This window comes from Nuphar pumila, chromosome 2 (genome assembly GCF_984573655.1).
Source record: "Nuphar pumila chromosome 2, dmNupPumi1.hap1.1, whole genome shotgun sequence".
Taxonomy (NCBI): domain Eukaryota; kingdom Viridiplantae; phylum Streptophyta; class Magnoliopsida; order Nymphaeales; family Nymphaeaceae; genus Nuphar; species Nuphar pumila.
The window spans coordinates 1610779-1630826 of NC_143250.1; the positions used below are offsets into that span (position 1 = coordinate 1610779).

Here is a 20048-nt window from a genome sequence, read left to right on the forward strand (position 1 = left end):
TTATCAATACTACCATCAGATTTGAATTTTTTCTTTAAAATCCATTTTCATATGATGTCTTTCATTTTCTTAGGTAAATTGGTTAATTCTCAAACTTGTTTTTTTTAATAGATTCAATTTTCTCATCCATAGCTTTTACCCAGTCTGTTGACTCAAGTGATTTTATTGCCTCATTATATGACAAGTTATCTTCTATGTCATTAAGGTCTAAGGCATAACACAGTTCTTCCGACAAGTAGACATAATAGTCATCCAAGTATGATTGAGGAGCTCTAGACCTTTTGCGTCCAGCTTGAGTCTAATGAGAATTAGAAGGAGTATTAACAATTGCTTCATCATTACCTAATTGTTCTTGTGAATCATTAGAGTTATAGTAGAAATCAAGTGGATCATCTCCATATATTTTAAGAATAACCGGTTTCATGTTTTGATCTTTCAAGAATACAATATCTCTACTTTTAATTAAACCCTTATTAGGATGGTAGAATCTATAGCCTTTGAATTTTTTAGGATATCCAATAAAGATACACCTTATGAATTTAATATCGAGTTTATCTCATGATCGCTCTATAACTTTTATATGAGCTACTAAACCTCATCTACGAAGGTGACTTATGTTAGGTTTTCTTTCAGTTCGTAACTCATAAAGTGTAGAGATTATAGCTTTACATGAAACCCTATTTAGAATATATGTTGTTGCATATATGACTTCTCTCCAAAATACTTTGGGTAACAAAGTATTAGATAATATGCATCTAACCATATCAAGAAGAGTCCTATTATATCTTTCATCCACACCATTTTATTGAGGTATTCCCAGAGTTAGTTTGAGGTATGATCCCATTAGCCTTACAATATTCAGAAAAATTATTTGAGGTATATTCTCCTACTCGATCAAACCGTAAAACTTTAATCTTTCTATCAAGTTGGGTTTCAACATCTTGACGATATTCTTTAAATTGTTTTAATCTTTATAGTTATATGTTATAAGATATATATAATTATATCTTGAATAATCATCAATAAAAAACATGAAATATTATATTCTTTTATGAGTTTGGGTCTTGAAGAGACCACAAATATATGAATGAATAATTTTTAACAATTAAGATGCTCTAATTATATTATTTAGAAAATGTTTTTTATCATTTTTTCATAAATATATGATTCACATCTGTGAAAAGATGTTTCTTCAAAGTTAGACATTAGATTTAATTTAACAAGTTTCTTAAATTTTTTTAAATTAATATATCCTAGTCTTTGGTGCTATATATTCACATCCACATTAAAGACATTATCAATATAAGCAGAAATAGATAAAATTTTATTGATCTTAGAATCTGAAATTTTAAATAGTTCATGTTCTTTATAAAAAAACCCATCAAATAAAACCCGATTGTGTTTGCCCATAGTGACCTTTTGAGGTAAAAACCTAACTTCAAATCCCTTAATGACTTGTGTTGAAACAAACACTAGCTAGGTTCCATCTCATGGACGGTACATACAAGACATTTGATAACAAAATATTATTTTTTGGGGTTTCAATATGGTAAGTCCCAATACCCATAACATCAAAGTAGGTGTTGTTCCCCATGTACACCCGATGTTTTCTGAGTTTATACTCAATCATGTCCACCATTCTTTCCTTACTCTTGCCTATATGTCATGTTCTCCAAAATCCATTCACCACCCAGAAAGTGCCTGGTTTGCATACGAGCATTCTGATATCACACAGATTATATCATGCTTCTCTTTTTGCCTGCCATTTTTTTTCCTGTTGTCGTTGTTATTGTTCAAGCGACTGCAACAATCTTTCTTGAAGTGTCCAAGTTTTCCACACTTGAAACACTTCACTTGGGAGGTGGTTGCCTGCGGCTTGTAGAATGTTAAACCCTTTTTCCTATCAAATTTGTCATTATTTTTAAAAGTCTTTCTTTTGAAATATGGGTGTCTGAAAGGACAATGGTTGATGCTAGGAGCATCTTTAAAGAAATGTAATTTACTTTTCTTGTCTTGCTGCATATGTTGTTGCTTAATTTTCAACTGACCTGGCAGCTCTTCCAATGTTAAGTTTTTAGAGTTCAGAGATTATATTCCCAACGATAGCCAAGTCCTTTGCTATTACCAACATTTTATTCATGTGATCAACTACATTTTACCAACATTTTATTCATGTGATCAACTACATTGTTATTTTCTTGTATTTTATATGAATTATATCGCTTCAAGAGCAATTGAATGTGGGTTTTTGAGGTAGTATCATATTTTTTTTAGATAACTTCAAATATTGATTTTGCAGTAGGGTAATCCTCGAACACCCTAATGAGATCATCATCCATGTATGTGAGCACGATCGTTCTGGCTAACATGTTATCATTTTTATATTTGATATAAGCATTTTTATTTGCTTCAGGCGCTTTGTCACCATGGTCTCTCATTTCAATATTCAGAGCATTCTCGATGCCCTCTAAGGTCAAAACAAGAGAAATCCTTCTCTTTCAGATATGAAAATTGATTCCATTCAGTTTATCAATTTTGGCTAACTCGGTAACACAGACCCTACTAGACATTTTTTTTGATATTTGTCATCATATATTGGCAAGATATGAAAAAATGTATGTCCAACATCCAACAAAAGGATAAACAACATAACATTAGCCATGAATACCCAAAATATAATGTTCATAATCAAGAAATAAATGATATAAGGCATATTTTATCATGCAAATATAAAAAAAATTATGAAGGACAACCAATTCCTAACTTATTTCAGTTAAAATAAGGTTTTATGAGACAAACTGAATAAACTAACCACCTTTTTGCAATTTCAAAAAAGTCAGTAGTCAGTTCTATTAATTACAAAACTTTTTGGGTTCATCAGAAAGAGGCAAGGGGCTTTATGAAAATTTACAGTATGTCACAAGTATTTTCCTGTGTACAGGTTTCTTTATGGAATTTACCAAAAATTGAGGCCCCTGTCTTATAAAACAGAGGTATAATTATAAATACAGAATAAACAGAGGGTAGCAAAGTAAATTTATGAAGCAGGATAAAAATGTAATTAATAGAATAACCAAGGGCAGAATAATAAATGAACCATAAAGGGATATAACAAGAATTTATAAAAAAGAGCAAGGATACACTTATAATTTTACCTTAAAAAAGGTATAAAACCGACAAAGTCAGTTTGAGGAAACCCTGATCTTTGAATTTTTTTTTCTGGTTTCCCTTCTTCGGTTTCATTTCCAGTCTCGTAGCTGCTCTACCTCTTTTGAGTCTCTGATGGCTTCAATCCAGTGGATGAGAGGATGGGAGGTAGTCTACAACCACCGATCGACCTTGTGGCAACACTCTTTGTCGAAGATGGGCAGAGGCAGTGCCAGAGAAGGAGATCATCGGCCCTGACGTCGAGCACGTGACAGGATCTCCTTCCCCCTCTTATTTTTGTTGTAGAGAACAGGGGTTGCCGAATTTCGGTGACTTGCTATTTTTTTTTATGCTGAAAGAGAGGTCACCAGATCCGGTGAACTTTTATGTTTTTTTTTCTCTTTTGGTGACAAAAAAAAGGTCCTTAAATTTTTTTTGTTTAGATGCATTAATGCAGTTACAGAGCAACCTCCTTGTGGCTAGACGCAGACCTCAATTCAGGGTTTGCTTTTTCTTAAAAAAATACAAAATAAAGAGGGGTTCTCCCTTTGCTAGAAATCAGAGGGATTGGCACCCCTGCAGCCTCCTTTGACCCAGACAGAAAAACAAACTTTTTATATTCTGGTGAAGGAAGTTTCAGTTACCCCTCCAAAAAAAAAATCAGAGAGGGTTTTACAGGGAAGATCTCCTACCTGAGATTAGTGTTGAACAAAAACAATGAGAGGATCTTCTTCCTCCTCCCTTTCAGTTGCAGACAATAGGGGTCGCTGGAATCTAGCGACCTTTGTTCCCATTTAGCCTTTTTTTTTTTTGCACATGAATAGACCCCGACTAAGGGTCTTCTCTTAACTGTTAGAGGGGTTTTTGCCTCCTCCCCTTTATTTATTTATTTATTATATATTTTATTCTACTGCTCACAGAGGGGATCTTACTTACTTCGATCTCAATCTTTGTTCCTCAAAAAATTGGTGGCAGACACCGAATGATAGAAGGTTTTTCATCTGACACAGGGTTTTCCCTCTTTTTACCATTAAGTGGGTGGTTGGTTTTTTGGCAAAACCACAAAGACAAAAAAACACTTGTACTAACCGTGCTCACTTTTTCTTGTTTCGATTTTCGGTGTTTAATGATTTGCAGCTTCGAGCGACAATCTACAACTTTGATTGATGATCGACAACTACAATCAGTGAGTTGGGGAGGGATTGCACATAACAAGAACCTAAGCTATGATACCAATGAAGGGATGGACGAACCCTGTAGTGCACAAATGAAGAGAGAGAAAGGAGGAGAGAGGTAACTTGAGTAAACAACCTTCTTCAGGCAAGATGTTTTCTCTTTCTTTTTTTGTATCTACTATTGAACGAGAGCCTCTCCTTAATAAAGGAGAGTTACTGAAATTGCTCCTCCCCTGAGTAGTCGTTGCCCAGAAATCTTGGTATACTATAGACGTTTCATCCTTAGAGGGAGTGGTAATCGTTATGCACTTTATGCATGTCTATCCAGATGAGGCATATTTTAATATACCTCATTTGGATAGGTCCATTACTCGGGGGTTCATGTGTTGGTGAAAGATTGAGCCCACCTCTCTCCTCAACACATGAATCCATGTGAATATGGCCATCCATGGTCATGTTAGACCAACATGATTAGTCTTTGTTCTTTACCTATATCTTTCTAATATCAAGGCCCATGAGGCCTTTGGACCTTTCTAATCGACCATATTTCCCATATGGCCTTATGACGAGCCTATACCTTAAAAGCTTATTTCCATTTTACTCCTACAAAATTGCACCACCTTTCAAATATCTCCACATATAAAAGCCACCAACCACCGTCCACACTCTATATCACAAAGATCCATCGGGCATGGGTTCGACTTGTAACTAGAGGTGGCAAAATCTGACCCGATCAGCCAACCCAACCCGCCAACCCGCTTCTTAGACGGGTTCGGGTTTGGCTTAAACGGGTTCGTGTCATAAACGGCTCGACTAGCCTAACCCATTTATTAAACGGGTCGGGTTCGTGTTAGGGGTATGCCAACCCGCCAACCCGGCTGACCTGTTTAATAAACGTGTGAGGCAGGCGGGTCAACCCGTTTACCCAAACCCGCCAACCCGTTTACCCGACCTGACCCGCTTGCCGACCCGGATACCCGAACCCGACCCACTGCTGAGGATGTTTAAATCATTAAATATGCCCTTAATTTTAGGCTGTTTCTGAACGGCTTTAGGATTTTGGAGGGCAGGGTTAGTGGAGCTTGTGTGGGGGGCTGGAAGAGTAAACCCTAATCTTTGAAGAGTCATGGACAGATACCATCATACCAACAGGCGGAGAAGCCCACGACCGAATCTGCCATCAACGAGAATGAGATCAAGTTTACCACCCAAGGCCTCATCAGGAACTACACGAGCTCTGCATCAAGTCTTCTTCAGGTGGCTACTACACAGAAGTCGTTGGTTCCATCATTTCTTTTTTGTTGTTCTTGTTGGGTTTTCAGAAATATGATGTTGGTTGCGGCAGTGGCGGAGCCAGAAGTTTTTCGTTGGGTGGGCAGACTTTGGGTCTCGGGGACAATACTATGGTCTTAAAGGATGATCCATTTATTCGGACCAGTGGCGGAGCCAGAAATTTTTTGCCCACCCATCGTCAGAAGAAATTTTGGTTGTGCATGGTAGATCTGACATGCTCTTCTAGAAGCGGCCTCCCTGGCTGGAGAAGGCGATGACCATCAAGTTGATGGTACCATCTCATTTCATCATTCTGAGGGCCTTCATGGCATCGGCTTGCCCTTGGCTAAGCTATAACAACACACTTTCAATCCCTCTTTTCCTCCGTTTAGTGAAACAAGCATAGTGTTTTGCATGGCACCCATAACCACATTTAAGTTCCAGTCATCCATAACCACATTTAAGTTTCAGTCATCCATATCACCATTCTTGTCATTCGGATCTCATCGATGCAAGTTGTTTTCATCAAATTGGACCCTGTGTATGTGATCTGCATCATCCATTTAGTGAAGATCGGCATTTGAATAGACAGAATCCGACTTATGTAGAGGACTTTTTGCTGATTCAAAAATCAATAACCATTAATAAAAAAACATGGTTTTTTTTTGTTAAAGAACACTGTCAAAATAAATTAAACATCATGTTTTTTTTGTTAAAGAACACTATTAAAAGATTGATTTCTATTAAATCAACCATGGTAAACCCATCGATAGTGCCATATTGATCAAAACGACTTAGTACCAATGAGATCCCAGAGGGAGTTATGACCACAGAGGATGATATAGGGATGAGTGGAGCCGGGTTCCCCATAAACGTAGGTTACACGGTTTCACAAAGAACAAACGACAAAAGAAGAAGCTGGAGGAAAAACACACAGATCTTCAAATCTTCGTTGAATATTCACAAAGAGAGAACTCCAACTCTCACGAACTAATAACCTGTCTCTTCTCTTCTGCGGTTTTTACACAATTCAAAAATTAAGGGAAAAGGTTAGCACTACCTTGGTCAGAAGAAAACACACATGGACGTAGCATATTCTTTCTTTAACATAGTCAGAAAAAAAAAGTCTGGTTTCTAATTCTGGGGTGGGCGACCGCCCACCCATGCCCACCCCTGGCTCCGCCAGTGGGTTGCGGTTGTTCTTCGTTGTTATATTGGTTTTCTATGTGATTTTGGATGTGGATTTTTGGAAATATGATATTGGTAGTCATTTTTTTGTTGTTATATTGGTTTTCTATGTGATTTTGGATGTGGGTGTTTGGGGGTTTTCAATCTAATTTTGTGAGTGGTTTGTTGTTTTGGGGGTTGTTTGATTTGGGGAGTTAGGTGTTCTTGGATTTTTGTGAATATTGTGTGTGTATGTTGTTAGGGACTTACTATCCAACCTGCCCGCCAACCCGTTTACCCGACCCGCCCACCAACCCATTTACCCGTTTACCCGAACCCGACCCGCCAACATGCCAACCCGTTTACCCGACCCGACACGTTTATTAAACGGGTTAAGAGTGTCATGTCATGTTACCCGTTTAATAAATAGGTCGGGTTCATGTTTGCTACAGTCAAACCGTTTATGAAACGGGTTGGGTTCGTGTTGAGGTATGCTGACCTGCCGACCCGCCAACCCGTCTCCGTCTCAAAATAACTTTATTCTTATTTGAAGAAAATTAATAAGAAAATAAAGATCTTATTTTAAAAGGATTAAGAAGAAAATAAAGAGAAGAAGGGTTTAGGGTTATATATATATATATATATATATATATATATATATATATATATATATATATATATATATATATATATATATATATATATATATTAACGAGGATAGGGGTGGGGGCAAGAGTAAGTCCATCCCCCCCTTGATCCCCATAGGGGTTTTGATTTTCACCTTCATCCGTAGTCAATTCTCCATTTTATGTCCTTCATCCCCGGTTCAAGAGTGGGTTGGGACGAATCCCCGTTTTTTCATGGTCCACTGCCATTATATCGATTTTAGGTCCGATCAGGATTCCATCTGTTTTCAACCTTAGCTAGGGGAAGCAGATCAGGTCATGCTGAAAATGAGCTTTTTTGCTCATGCTGACATCGTGGCCATCCCATTTGCATTTTAAAAAGGTCAAAAATCAACAAAACCACGTGACATTCATCCAAAATGCAAACAAACGGCCAAGATGTCCGCTTGAGCAAAAACGCACGCTCATTTTCAGCATGACCTGATCTGCTTCCTTAGCTCGGTCAGTGAGCCAATATTTAATTTGGACCAAGGAAACCGTATCCTATTCATACGGCATGTACATCCTCCCAAATATATGTACGGATTGTGTTTACTTTACCTTCTTCAACACCACTCTCCCTGTATTTCATTCTCTGCTTCCCATAACTTACATAATATTTGAATGTTTTGTGGTTCATGGTGATGGGTGGGATTGGGAAGCTCATACTTTTTATCCTTCCCATTGCAACACTGATTTTTCACTATGGCAAGTGCCAGGATCCATACTACAGCTGCCCAAACAATGCGTCCTACACATCTAACAGCACCTACAAGACGAACCTGGACAATCTGTTCCTCTCCTTGGCAGGTGACGCCTTCACTAACAATGGTTTCAGCAACACGTACAAGGGGGACTCCCCTGACCAAGTCTACGGGCTCGTCCTCTGCCGAGCCGACGTCTTCCAGGACGATTGTGCAAACTGTATAGCTGTTGCCAAGACGCTAATAGTGCAAGTGTGCGCCAGCAAGAAATCAGCTGTCATATGGCTTGTTCAATGCCTCTTGCGCTACTCTAGTGTGAGTTTCTTTGGGGACATTGATGTCCAAAATCAAAGACGTTTAGTGAGCAGTGAGACCGTCTCTAGCCCAAAAGTGTTTGATCAATTGGTTGGTTCATTGTTGAGCAACCTCACGAAATCAGCTTCTGCGTCGAACGAATCTAGTCTCATGTATGCTGTCGGTAATGTAATGTATACTGACACAACGACGATATACGGTCTAGTCCAGTGTACAAGAGACTTGTCACTGCAAGCCTGCAATTCATGCTTAACACAAGCCATGTCTTCTCTCTCAAACTGTTGCAGTGACAGACTGGGTGCTCGATTTTTGAGCGGAAGCTGTATCGTAAGGCATGAAACAAATTCTTTAGGCCGTGCAGCGTTACTTTCAGAACCACCATCCACAGGAGCAGAACCACCATCCACAACAGGAGCTGAACCACCAACCACAGGAACTAACGGTGAGAATTTGTGTTTGTCTCTGTGCACGTGCGTGGACATCTATTTTGGTGCTAAACCACCACAACTTATGATAGCGCGCTCTTGATTTCCATAAATCTATTTCCTTATGTTAGACTCTTACATGATGTTTTGAGTCATTCTAAAACCATCTGTATCTTCATGAATTGTGAGTCATTGATTGTCACTATATCAAAGTTTGAATCTTATGGCACATGGGTGATGATCAAGCCTACTTATTTAATAAATAAGCCATGTGAAGCACATCTTTATTGAGATCTAACATTTGGTGGCTAGATCTGCAGGGAAAAGAATGTGTAACACAACACTGTGCGTGTGCGTACGTGTGACTATTAGAATCATAGTGACAAACTTTTTAAACGGCAATTTCTCGTTTTTCAAAAACTTGCGAGAAATTGAAATGTTTTCATAAATCTCGCATTTTTTTGGCAAAATCTAGGCAATAAAAAAATAAATTTAAAAATATAAAATTTATTTTTTATAAGAAAATATTAATAAAAATTATTTAAAAATAAAAATACATGTTTTTTCGTGATAAATAGCTGTTTAAAACGTAAATATCACGTTTAAATCATGATATTTTATGTTTTTTTTCATAAATCTTGCAAGAAATTGAAAATTTCACGAGAAATTGCCGTTTTAAACTTTAGGGCAATTTCTCGCAATAATCTCACCAGATTTTTCATAAAATCTCACGATATTTGTCACACTGATTAGAATGAGGATTCGGTCTTATTGATATTTCATTTACAATTGGATGACTCAACTGATGGATTTCATACTATGATTACATAAGAATTTCATATATATTTCCAGTTTGATCTCATATGCGTCAACTCTTCCCATGAGCTATTGATGAACCATCCCATGGTTTATGGTGTATATATACCAAACAAACCCTTTCGTTTCTCATGTTTTGCAGACTTCCATAAAGTCTCTGCTTGTTTGAGTTCAAATGTGTCTCACTTTTTTTTTTTTCTAAATTTAGATAATAAAGGATCCCAAGGGGTGTCATCGAGAGTAATTGCTGCAATTGGGGTGCCTTTCTCGGTGCTGATAGTATTGCTGTTGGGTATAATTTGCATACTTTGGTTAAGGAGGAAGAGAGCTGAAAGGACAGAAAATAAGCCGCTCCAAGGTAAGCTGATCTATTATATTATTCTTCTGCTCTTTTTCTTGGAAAGAGAAAAAGGTTACCAAGATGCCCACAATGTGGAGCAGCAGCATTAAGAAGCACTACACACTTATGTTGTTCGGACACAGACCACCTGATGCATGGTCATTAAGACTGTGAATAAGTGGCATGAAACAGCCCGCTTTTTGTAATGAAAGTGGATCATCACCAGCTGCACATTGGTAGGCCTCTGGTCTGGTTGGTAAAACCCTAGAGGTCCCCCTGCCCACCAAGGAGTACACCCGGCTTCAAGGGTTGTTAGGGCTCGGCCTGTTTACAGCAAGCCACCACTCAGCTCGGCTTGGCTAGTGCAAGCTGAGCCGAGCTCGAGCTTGTATGAGCCTGAGCCAGACGAGCTGGCTCATTAAATAAAAAAATATTTTTTTTATAGGGTCCATAGTGAAAATGGAAACCCTGACCTTTGGTTGCCTACATACCCAACTACACCAATCAAATTTTTTTTTAAACATATCTCACAGAAAACCTATAGAAGTTCATCTAAATGAGCCTAAACGAGCCGAGCTAAGACGAACATGCATTGTTCACGCTCGACTTGATTACACTATACAAGCAGCCTGTGCATGGCTTGTCTCACCGAGCCAACTTGACGATCATGAATGAGCTTCAAGCGAAACAGACTGAGCTGAGCCACGAGCTGCTTGGTTCGCCCTCATGGACAGGATATATAGATGTCAAATCTTGTGTTGAAGTTTTACAATAATTCTTTAAAGCTGAAGAGAAAAAAATGTAATTATTTAACTTCCTAGTCTCCTAAGATTCATCAAAACAGTAAACAAAAGAGAAATCATAGATAGGTCAAATGCTTGCACTGATGAAAATGAGCCAAAACATCAACGAAGCAGCTCTTGGCTTGGAATCACTGTGCAAACCCGTGCATTGTTCTGCTCGTACCAAAGACAAAAAGACGACCTGTCTTATTTTGTCCCACATGAATCGTCGGGTTCCACTAAAAAAAGAACGTGGATTAACGATGGACATTTACTACGGATTTTTTCCGTTGCAAATGTGCGACGGATTAGCGAGAGAAAACTATCCGTCGCTAACATTCAAAATATTTGCAAAATTAACGATGGAAATATCTCTCTCGTAATTCCGTCGCTAATGAGCGACGAATTAACGACAGAATTTTTCCATCGCCAAACACTACAAGAAAAAATGTTAATTAGTGACGGAATTATTCCGTAGCTAATCTGTCGCTAATTATTGAGGGATTAGCGAGAGAATTTTTCTGTCGCTAATCCATCGCTAATTAGCGACGGAAAAATTCTCTCGCTAATTTTTTATTTAAATCGTCATATCTGAGGCACAAAATTTTTCCTCTCTCTTCGTTCGAAATTTAAACCGATGACTTCTCGAACGATGATGACTTCTCGTTCAAAATTTTCTCTCTCTCCTCGCCAAACTGCTCCTTGGCAGCATCCTCCAGCCGATCCAGGCCATCCAGTAGATGATCGGACCCAAGCACGTCATCCTCGCGGAGGTCTCCTACCACTATCCCTGTGAGGTCCTCCGCTCCTTCAAGGAGCTCCGACGGCTCGGCATCGAGCTCCCCGACGGCAAGCTCGGCGTTGACGACGACGCCCTCCTCAAGTGGAAGGCCGAGTTCATGAGCTCACTCGCGAGGTACGCCATCCTCATCGCCCCCTCCTTCCGCCGGTGGCCCGCTTCTGGCTACGATCTCCCCATCGATCCCGCCATTGAAGCCGAGAGAGACACCAATTGCGGTCCTGAGGACAAAGGAGGCATCCCGGAGTCATTTTACATGAACGGCGGACTGAAGCTGTGCGTCGTCTGGATGATCACCTCGCTGATTGCCGGTTCCGTCGGAGTGTGCGCCAGAGAGCATGCTGGTTCTGTGCAAAAGACCCTGCAGTGGCAGACTGAGCCGCTCGGGTGCAATGCATGTGTGGTGCGGTACAAGTCCGGCCTATTGCTGTCGGAATACCGCCCGACAGAGAGCAATTTTTTTTTTTAAATTTAGCGACAAATATTATTCGTCGCTAATTTAAAATAGTGACAGACTCACGACGGATAATATCCGTCGCTAATTTAAAATAACGATATACTCGCGACGGATCATGTTCGTCGCTAATCTGTCGCAAATTAGCGACGAATAAGTTCTATTGCTAATTAGCGACTAGGATTATGCGACAGACGCTATCCATTGTTAATCCGTCGCGGCGAATTAGCGACGGATAGTATCTGTCGCTAATCCAGACTTCCTGACCAAACCCTATAGGGTCCATGTATGTGAAAAATAAGAAGACCAGATTAAGACCTGAGTCCAGACCCAAAAGTCCGATTAATACATGGATCGGGGTATAGTTTGTGAAATTTTATACCAGACCCAGGCCCGACCCGAGTTTCAATAAGATCCACAATTTTCAATGTAAAAATGATAAAAATATTATTTTACCTGGATTGATCCGGATCTGGTTCATGTAGTTCTTATCGGGTCTGGGTATGATTTCTCTTACAGTAGACCTGATTAAACTCGGGTTCGAACCCGATACCATACCCGAAAATCTTGTTTGGATCGTTGACACCCCTACTAGGGACCAGGGCGAGGGTATAAGATTAAATAATTTTATGTAAAATAATCCTCAGATAAGGAGGCATGGTTCTGTGTTCAGGACTGAAGACTTGCCCTTTTAAGGGTGGGCTTTTTTACGGGGGCAGGCAATATGTGGCTCAAGAGAAGTATCACATGGGCTCACGAGCATAAAGGGTGAACAACGAGTTGAGTAGCTCTAGCTCGTTCATTTATAAAATGAGCCAAAACTCATACTTAAACATAAGCTCGATCAATTCGAGCTTGAACACCAGCGTAAGCTCATTGATTAAGGCTCAATTAAGCTCATTTATTTTGTATATACATAGCCATTTGTTTTCCTTATATTTATATGTTGCACATATATATGCAAGATATAAGGAAAACAAAGGGCTATGTCATACTGGTTTTCCTCTATCCGCTTAAAGGAGGGGTCATTGGGTTCAAGCCCCTTTCATGTGTTTTGAAAAATATTTCTTAAGATGCACATCCATCTTAACATTTCTAGAGATGGACACCACACCCATCTGGAAAAATGCCAAGATAGATGGCTGTCAAGCAGCTGGTAGCATATAATGTGAATGCTTTTAATATTTAGGCCTGCTCAAGCTTCGCCGAGCAGAGCTCAAATAGCCTAAGCCCATGCTTGGCTCAGCTGGACTTTAGCTAAACTTAAGCTCAAGCCACGCTCGAACAGAAAAGGCTTAGGCTCAGCTCTACGTGTCTAGTTGGAGAACGAATCAAGTAAAACATTTTATGTAAAACGATCAACGCATAAGTAGCACCATTAATTTGTGTAGCGGAATCCACCAGTTATTTGAATGCCAAACAACACAAGTTTCACATCTCGAGTATTATTGGGCCACAATTTTTCCACATGATGGTACAATCATGCAATACTCTCTCTCTCTCTCTCTCTCTCCACACTTAATTGTACCATACTCCAAAGCTTTGTCTGATCGATTTCACATGATAGCTCTATGTTGAGCATGGTTCTTTCAGTAGGAAGTGCAGTTTGGATCAAGCTGAATTCTTACATAAAAATATGTTTTACATTTTACTTTTTGAAAAAATATATTTTTTAGTTTTACGCCAAAACAAAAGAATCGCTTTATTCCAGCAAGCAACCATGCATTTTCAGAAAATGCCAATGCTTTTGGAACTATAACTACAGTTTTAGGTTGAAATTAAAGTCGCTACCAAAATTTTCTTACTCTGGAACTCATCTTTATTCTGGAACTTATCTTTATGGTTATGTTAATTTCTTCATTATTCCTTGACCTTGCACATATGGTGGAATCGGAATTCTCTTGATTAAATGAGCATCATACTGGAATGTGTATCTGATCTGAATCCAACTATATGGATTAATTTTGGGCTACTGAATCCAACTAAACGGATTTGGATTCAGCAGGATATCTGACCTGAATCCAAAACATTTATATCCCCAAGTCTTGGGCATGATATATCTTACTTATGGAAGGTAATCCTTACTGACTTAGCTTAATCTATCACTAAAACAATATCAAATTATGCCCAGGTGAGAGTGAAGAGGGAACTGTGGAGTCCCAAATTTTTGACTTGGCTAGTGTAAGAGCTGCTACACAAGATTTTGCTGAAGAAAACAAGCTTGGAGAAGGTGGATTTGGTTCTGTCTACAAGGTAATTCACCAATGTGTATAAAATCATGGTTTTGGCTCTCTTCATTTGGGATGAGGGAAATAACTGTCATGTGAACTTTGCATAGGGAAAACTGCCAGATGGTAAAGAAATTGCAGTAAAAAGGCTTTCTAGAAGTTCTACTCAAGGGGCCACTGAATTCAAGAATGAGGTACAATTGATTGCAAAACTTCAACACAGGAATTTGGTTAGGCTACTGGGTTGTTGTTTGGAAGGAGAAGAAAAGATACTCATCTATGAATATGTTCCTAACAAAAGCCTTGATGCTTTTATATTTGGTAAGTGACTTCCCTTTTCCATGTTCTTTTGTTCTAATAGATAAAAAAGTGGGAAACACCCTGTGAGGCCCACATTAAATGGCGGAGAGCTGAAAAGAAATTAAAAATCGAGTTGCAACCCTTCTGCGGAAGAGGCCGGATCAGGTGAGATCACATTGCACAAGTGCATCGTGCAGCTAAACCTGGCTTTTCCTCCCCCAAGGGAAGGGTCTTTCATGAAAAGGGCACAGATTTCTCAAACTCTCGCTAGCTCAGCTTTTCCATGAAAGTACTTTAATGTGAGAGGAGGTATAAAATAATTTTACAGATAACAAAAATTCATGGAAAAAATTTGGGCTTATGTCAGCATGACACTTTCCCACTATGATGCCAAATGTTCAACTCATAGTGAGAAATGTTGTCCAAACGATACCAGCTCAGCAATTTTTGAGGAAAACTACATAAAACAAGTGGAGCCTAAGGGACCATTTGTTTCATGCCTTTTCAAGACTCTTTCATAAGAAATAGGGCCTCTTTCTTACAAAGGGTGAAACAAACATGTCTATAAGAAAATATGGAGAGACACGCCTGATAAATGCTTAAAAACAGCTTTCTGTCAAAATGAGTTCATAACTCTCTCCGGCTAAGTACTTTCGCTCCAAAGAATTTTCTTAAGTGGGAGTGTAACAAAAGCCTCCTTGGTGTTTTATAGTTTAGCACAAACGAAGGGCATAACTATATCCATCTCTGTAAAGAGTGCGTTCTTGTACTGACTGAACCATAACAATTTGTTTTCCCTTTGTTTGTCGTGGAAAGGGGATCGGATGACACGTGAGCAACTCGACTGGGGAACACGTTTTAAGATCATAGTAGGAATTGCAAGGGGACTTTTGTATCTTCATGAAGACTCACAGCCCAAGGTTATTCACAGGGACTTGAAGGCAAGCAACATCCTGTTAGATAAAGACATGAACCCCAAGATTTCAGACTTTGGGCTGGCAAAGTTTTTTGGTGTAGACCAGAGTCGGGGCAATACCAGCAGAATTGCAGGAACATAGTAAGCATGCTTTCTTTTCATTTAATGTGGTGTGTTTATGCACTTCAAGTAGGCCTTAGACAATGATCAACTGCATATCCATCTCAAGCTCAACGCATTTCTTCACTCATTAGTGGATATATGTCGCCTGAGTACGCAATGCAAGGCCAATTCTCTACTAGATCGGATGCTTTTAGCTTTGGTGTCATACTGTTGGAGATTATAAGTGGTCAGAGCAACAATTCTTTCTATCAATCCGATCGTCCACAAGACCTTTCAGGCTACGTAAGTCTAACTTGATGCCATGCTTACACAATTATATATATATATATATATATATATATATATATATATATATATATATATATATATATATATATATATATATATATATTAGAGTGTAGGTGCTTGTGATACGTGCTTGATGGGTTTATAAGGTTTTTTTATTTTTTTTTTAAATTCGGACTGTACAGATGTGATCTATGTACTTTATAGGGATCAGCTCTTGAAGTGTTCGATTAGACACATGGGTGGGTTTTTATAAGGTTCAAAAAATCAATTGTTCAAAATCTTTGTAAAATTTTGAGGCTCCAAATATTATTTTTTCATCGAAAACACGATCCAGTTATGGATTCCTCATAAATCAATCATGCCCAACACATTTATAGGGTAGAAACTGCAAAAAAACACACCCAGATATCAGAAAAACCCATCATGCACGTATCACAAGCAATTACTCTCTCTCTCTCTCTCTCCCACTTTCGTCTGTCTCTCTCTCTCTCTCTCTCTCTCTCTCTATATATATATATATATATATATATATATATATATATATATATATATATATATGTGTGTGTGTGTGTGTGTGTGTGCGCGCCCACACCTTGATCTACATCATGCAGGCATGGAAGCTTTGGAGGGAAAATAGAGCACTAGAGTTGATGGATGAAGCATTGGGTGGATCATGGCAGGCAAGCGAAGCGCTGAGGTGCATCCATGTGGGCTTGTTATGTGTTCAAGAAGATGCAGAAGCCAGACCTACAATGTCCGCGGTTGTTCTGATGCTCAGTTATACCTCAATGACCCTTCCCTTGCCTTCCTCTCCTGCCTTTTTCGTTATTAAAAGCTTTCGGGGATGAGACGTTGTTGGTGACCCGATCTGGCTGTGGGTGGGTCAGATCATTCTACTAATAGTTTATACTTTTAGTTTGCATTTGATTATTGCAGATGCATTCAACATAAATTTCTCTTTTCTTAAGTGGATCAAAACAACTCAATGTGAAGCCTGTTTTTAGTGAAAGCATGGCAAACGCACCTATGGGTTAGACCGAGTAGATAAAGATTGTAGGTATGCACTTTCTACTGGAGATTTTGGTACTATCAACGGTAACAACTATTTACATGCATTTTACATAAATAATGCTCTCATGTTGATGGGAAAGTTGTGGGTGCATCTAATTGGACACGGACTAGTAGGATATGGTTTGGCCTGGCTCTAGTAATCCAAACTGAGAGAGAGAGAGAGAGAGAGAGAGAGAGAGAGAGAGAGAGAGAGAGAGAGAGAGAGAGAGATTATATATAATAAAAATGTAGTAATATGTTCAAAATATGGTGATATTATTAATTGTTTCAAAATAACTCGATTTTTTCATAATATTTACGATTATACTGGTTATTTAATGAAAAAAATGGTGTTATATATATTTATACCTTACACATTTTTTTTAATTAGTTTGTTTTTTGGCTCGAGATTTTGCAAAGAAAATTTTTCAATTTTTATGAGAATTTGGCTGCTGCTATTTGGCCACATTTTGAACTTTTGCCACGATGCATTGTAGCAAATTTGGGAAATTTATTGGTCATATTTACAGTTTCTTTGCTTTTTAAATTTTAACTAAGATCAACCAAAATAAATTACTGCTTTAAGTGTTGCTCTTTAGGACCATAGCACGGTTTTTCTTGCGGTGGGCCCGATTGGAGCCAAGTATGGACCTGGTGCCAATGCCTCTAAGTCAGATCTGTGTACAAAGCCACCTTGTTTCGAACCAGCTCCAACCCGTTGACATCTCTAGGTCCAGCTATCTTATTCGACCCATCATTATCCATTTAATTTAGAGAGTACTATTGGAAAATGGCATGCGCGTAACTCACTGTCAGTTTATGTTTACTGAAGTATGAATTGGTATTTTCAGTGTTTTTTTTAGTAAATCTGACCCCACAGATGCATTCGGCACGTTCATTTGCTAGGAATCAATTGTAGGCTAGTGCATTTTTTTTATGAAAAATGTGATTTTTGGATGGCCTTGGATTTTCAAGCCTTAAAGGATCCTGCTTATGTGACTTAATAGGAGGAACTGAGAGCTGGTACTCATAAAATTGAGCATGTAGATCGCATCCGTACGGTGAGATTAAATAAAACAAAAAAAAAAACCCACGGAAATCTCAATTCATTAATGACCCTACCAAGTTGATTAATGGGCTAGCTCATGTATGAAACTAGGGCTAGGACTTTCACCAAAGTGTGCAATCAGGGGACTTCACCAAGCTAATTGGTTGGGTCAATAGACTGACTCAACCAACTTTGGAAATACGTTATACCTCTTTAATAACGCCAACTAGCCTTATGACTTTTTCTAAGAAGAATAGTTTATATGACGACACCTTGAGACAACAAAGGTTGCCAGACTGAGAATGTTAAAATGGTTGAACGGTAGGGAAGAAAAGTAGCTGAGAATGAGGGAAAAAAATATTTTTTATATATGTACTTAACTTACAATCTCATAATTGTATGAATAAATAATAAAAAGTTTACATATAATGAACCAGTTTTACTAATAAGAATAGTTTGACCCAAGTCAACCACCAAATGAACCACGAGTTATCTTATCGATACATTCCAATATATGCTCTCCCTCAAGTTGAAGTGTGAGGGTTGATGATGCTCAACTTGTTTTTGAGTTGAACAAATTGATCATGACCCAACGCCTTGATAAAAATATCTGCACATTACTCTGAAATTAAAAGAAACTGAGTCTTGATCAGACCACTCTAAATTTATTTCTTTATCACATGCATGGCAATTCATCAATTTTTTATATGTTTAGTACATTAATGAAAAACAGAATTCACGCCCAGTCCTGCCTCCCGAAACAGTTATTTTTTTTTTTTTTTAAAAGCCCAGTCCTAGCCCAGCCTTGATTCCATATGAAATAGATTTTTATCCATTTTTTGTAGCCCAGTCCTAGCCCAGCCCAGCCCAGCCCCCACTGCAGCAAATAGCTTGATTTGTCCATATGAAATAGATTTTTATTAATAATTGCAGCCGTTTTTTATTTTATCTCAAAAAAAATTTTTGGGTCGAACCCCCGACTATCACACCAAATATTTTTTTTTTTTTTGCTACACCCCTGTTTGCCGCCCCCCCCTCCTCCCATGAATCCTAGTTAGGCCACTGTTCTTAGGTATGTTAACATGTATTTCAGCCATATTAACTCACAACTGGCGAGAGTCAATGACATATATATATATATATATATATATATATATATATATATATATATATATATATATATATATATATATATATATATATATATATATATATAGCCAAACTATGATAAGATATATTAAACTCTGAACGAGGCGACGATAATGAGTTGGATCCTTCAAACACTCCCCCTCTTCTAAATTAAGTTTTACATGTTTCATAGAAAAATATGATGGTTTCGCCCTCAAATAACCATGATCCCAAAGAATGATTATCAATTGCATAAAAAAATTTTAATTTTTTAATATAAGAATTAAATTTTTAATAAAATCTAAAAATGATTATCAATTTATTAGAGAAAGTGTAAGTGAGTGAGAAAAGTAAAAAATACATAAAAAAATACGAAGAATTAAGTAAAAAGAATAGATAACGCATATGAAAAGCATAATAAAAACATTAAGAAGCTGTGGTTTTTGTTGCGATAGACTTTATTTTCTCTTTCTCACGCCTCAAACAAATTGCTAACGTTCATCATACGCCATTAATTACCTTATGCCACATGTCCAACTATTCTGATGACTCATTTCTGTGTCAATTGGTTAGGTGGCTTGACTTTAAAAAAGTAATGGAATTTAGTCATTTCACAAAATTATCAAAATACGCCGCTTGCCCGAAAGCGAAAATCCCTTGTGACAAAATTAGAATCCAACTTATCATGCATATATTTGTACAACACACCACAATGTTTTTATTATTACATTTAACAGTCTTTACTCTCTTCTCATCACCTGTGGGTTCATAACAGGTCATTTGTCAAACGAGGATTACCCTCATCTGAAAATCCTGACCGTCCATACCACCTTTACGATGATGACGTGTGGCAGCCATTTTTCTGGGATTAACGGTGTTGCGCCGTTACATTTTGAAACTTAAAAA

At 38.2% G+C, this 20048-nt stretch overlaps 1 protein-coding gene across 1 annotated transcript; it reads left to right on the forward strand.

Moving 5' to 3' along the window:
- Nucleotides 1-3308: 3308 nt before the first annotated feature.
- LOC149844413 (cysteine-rich receptor-like protein kinase 10) lies at nucleotides 3309-17042 on the forward strand. The gene is made up of 10 exons (XM_089997147.1): nucleotides 3309-3415; nucleotides 4285-4333; nucleotides 5457-5579; nucleotides 8140-8887; nucleotides 9895-10044; nucleotides 14193-14314; nucleotides 14400-14610; nucleotides 15406-15646; nucleotides 15760-15910; nucleotides 16528-17042. The coding sequence occupies exons 1-10, from the start codon at nucleotides 3309-3311 to the stop codon at nucleotides 16762-16764; spliced, it is 2139 nt and encodes a 712-aa protein (XP_089853273.1). The 3' UTR covers nucleotides 16765-17042.
- The last annotated feature ends 3006 nt before the right edge of the window (nucleotides 17043-20048 follow it).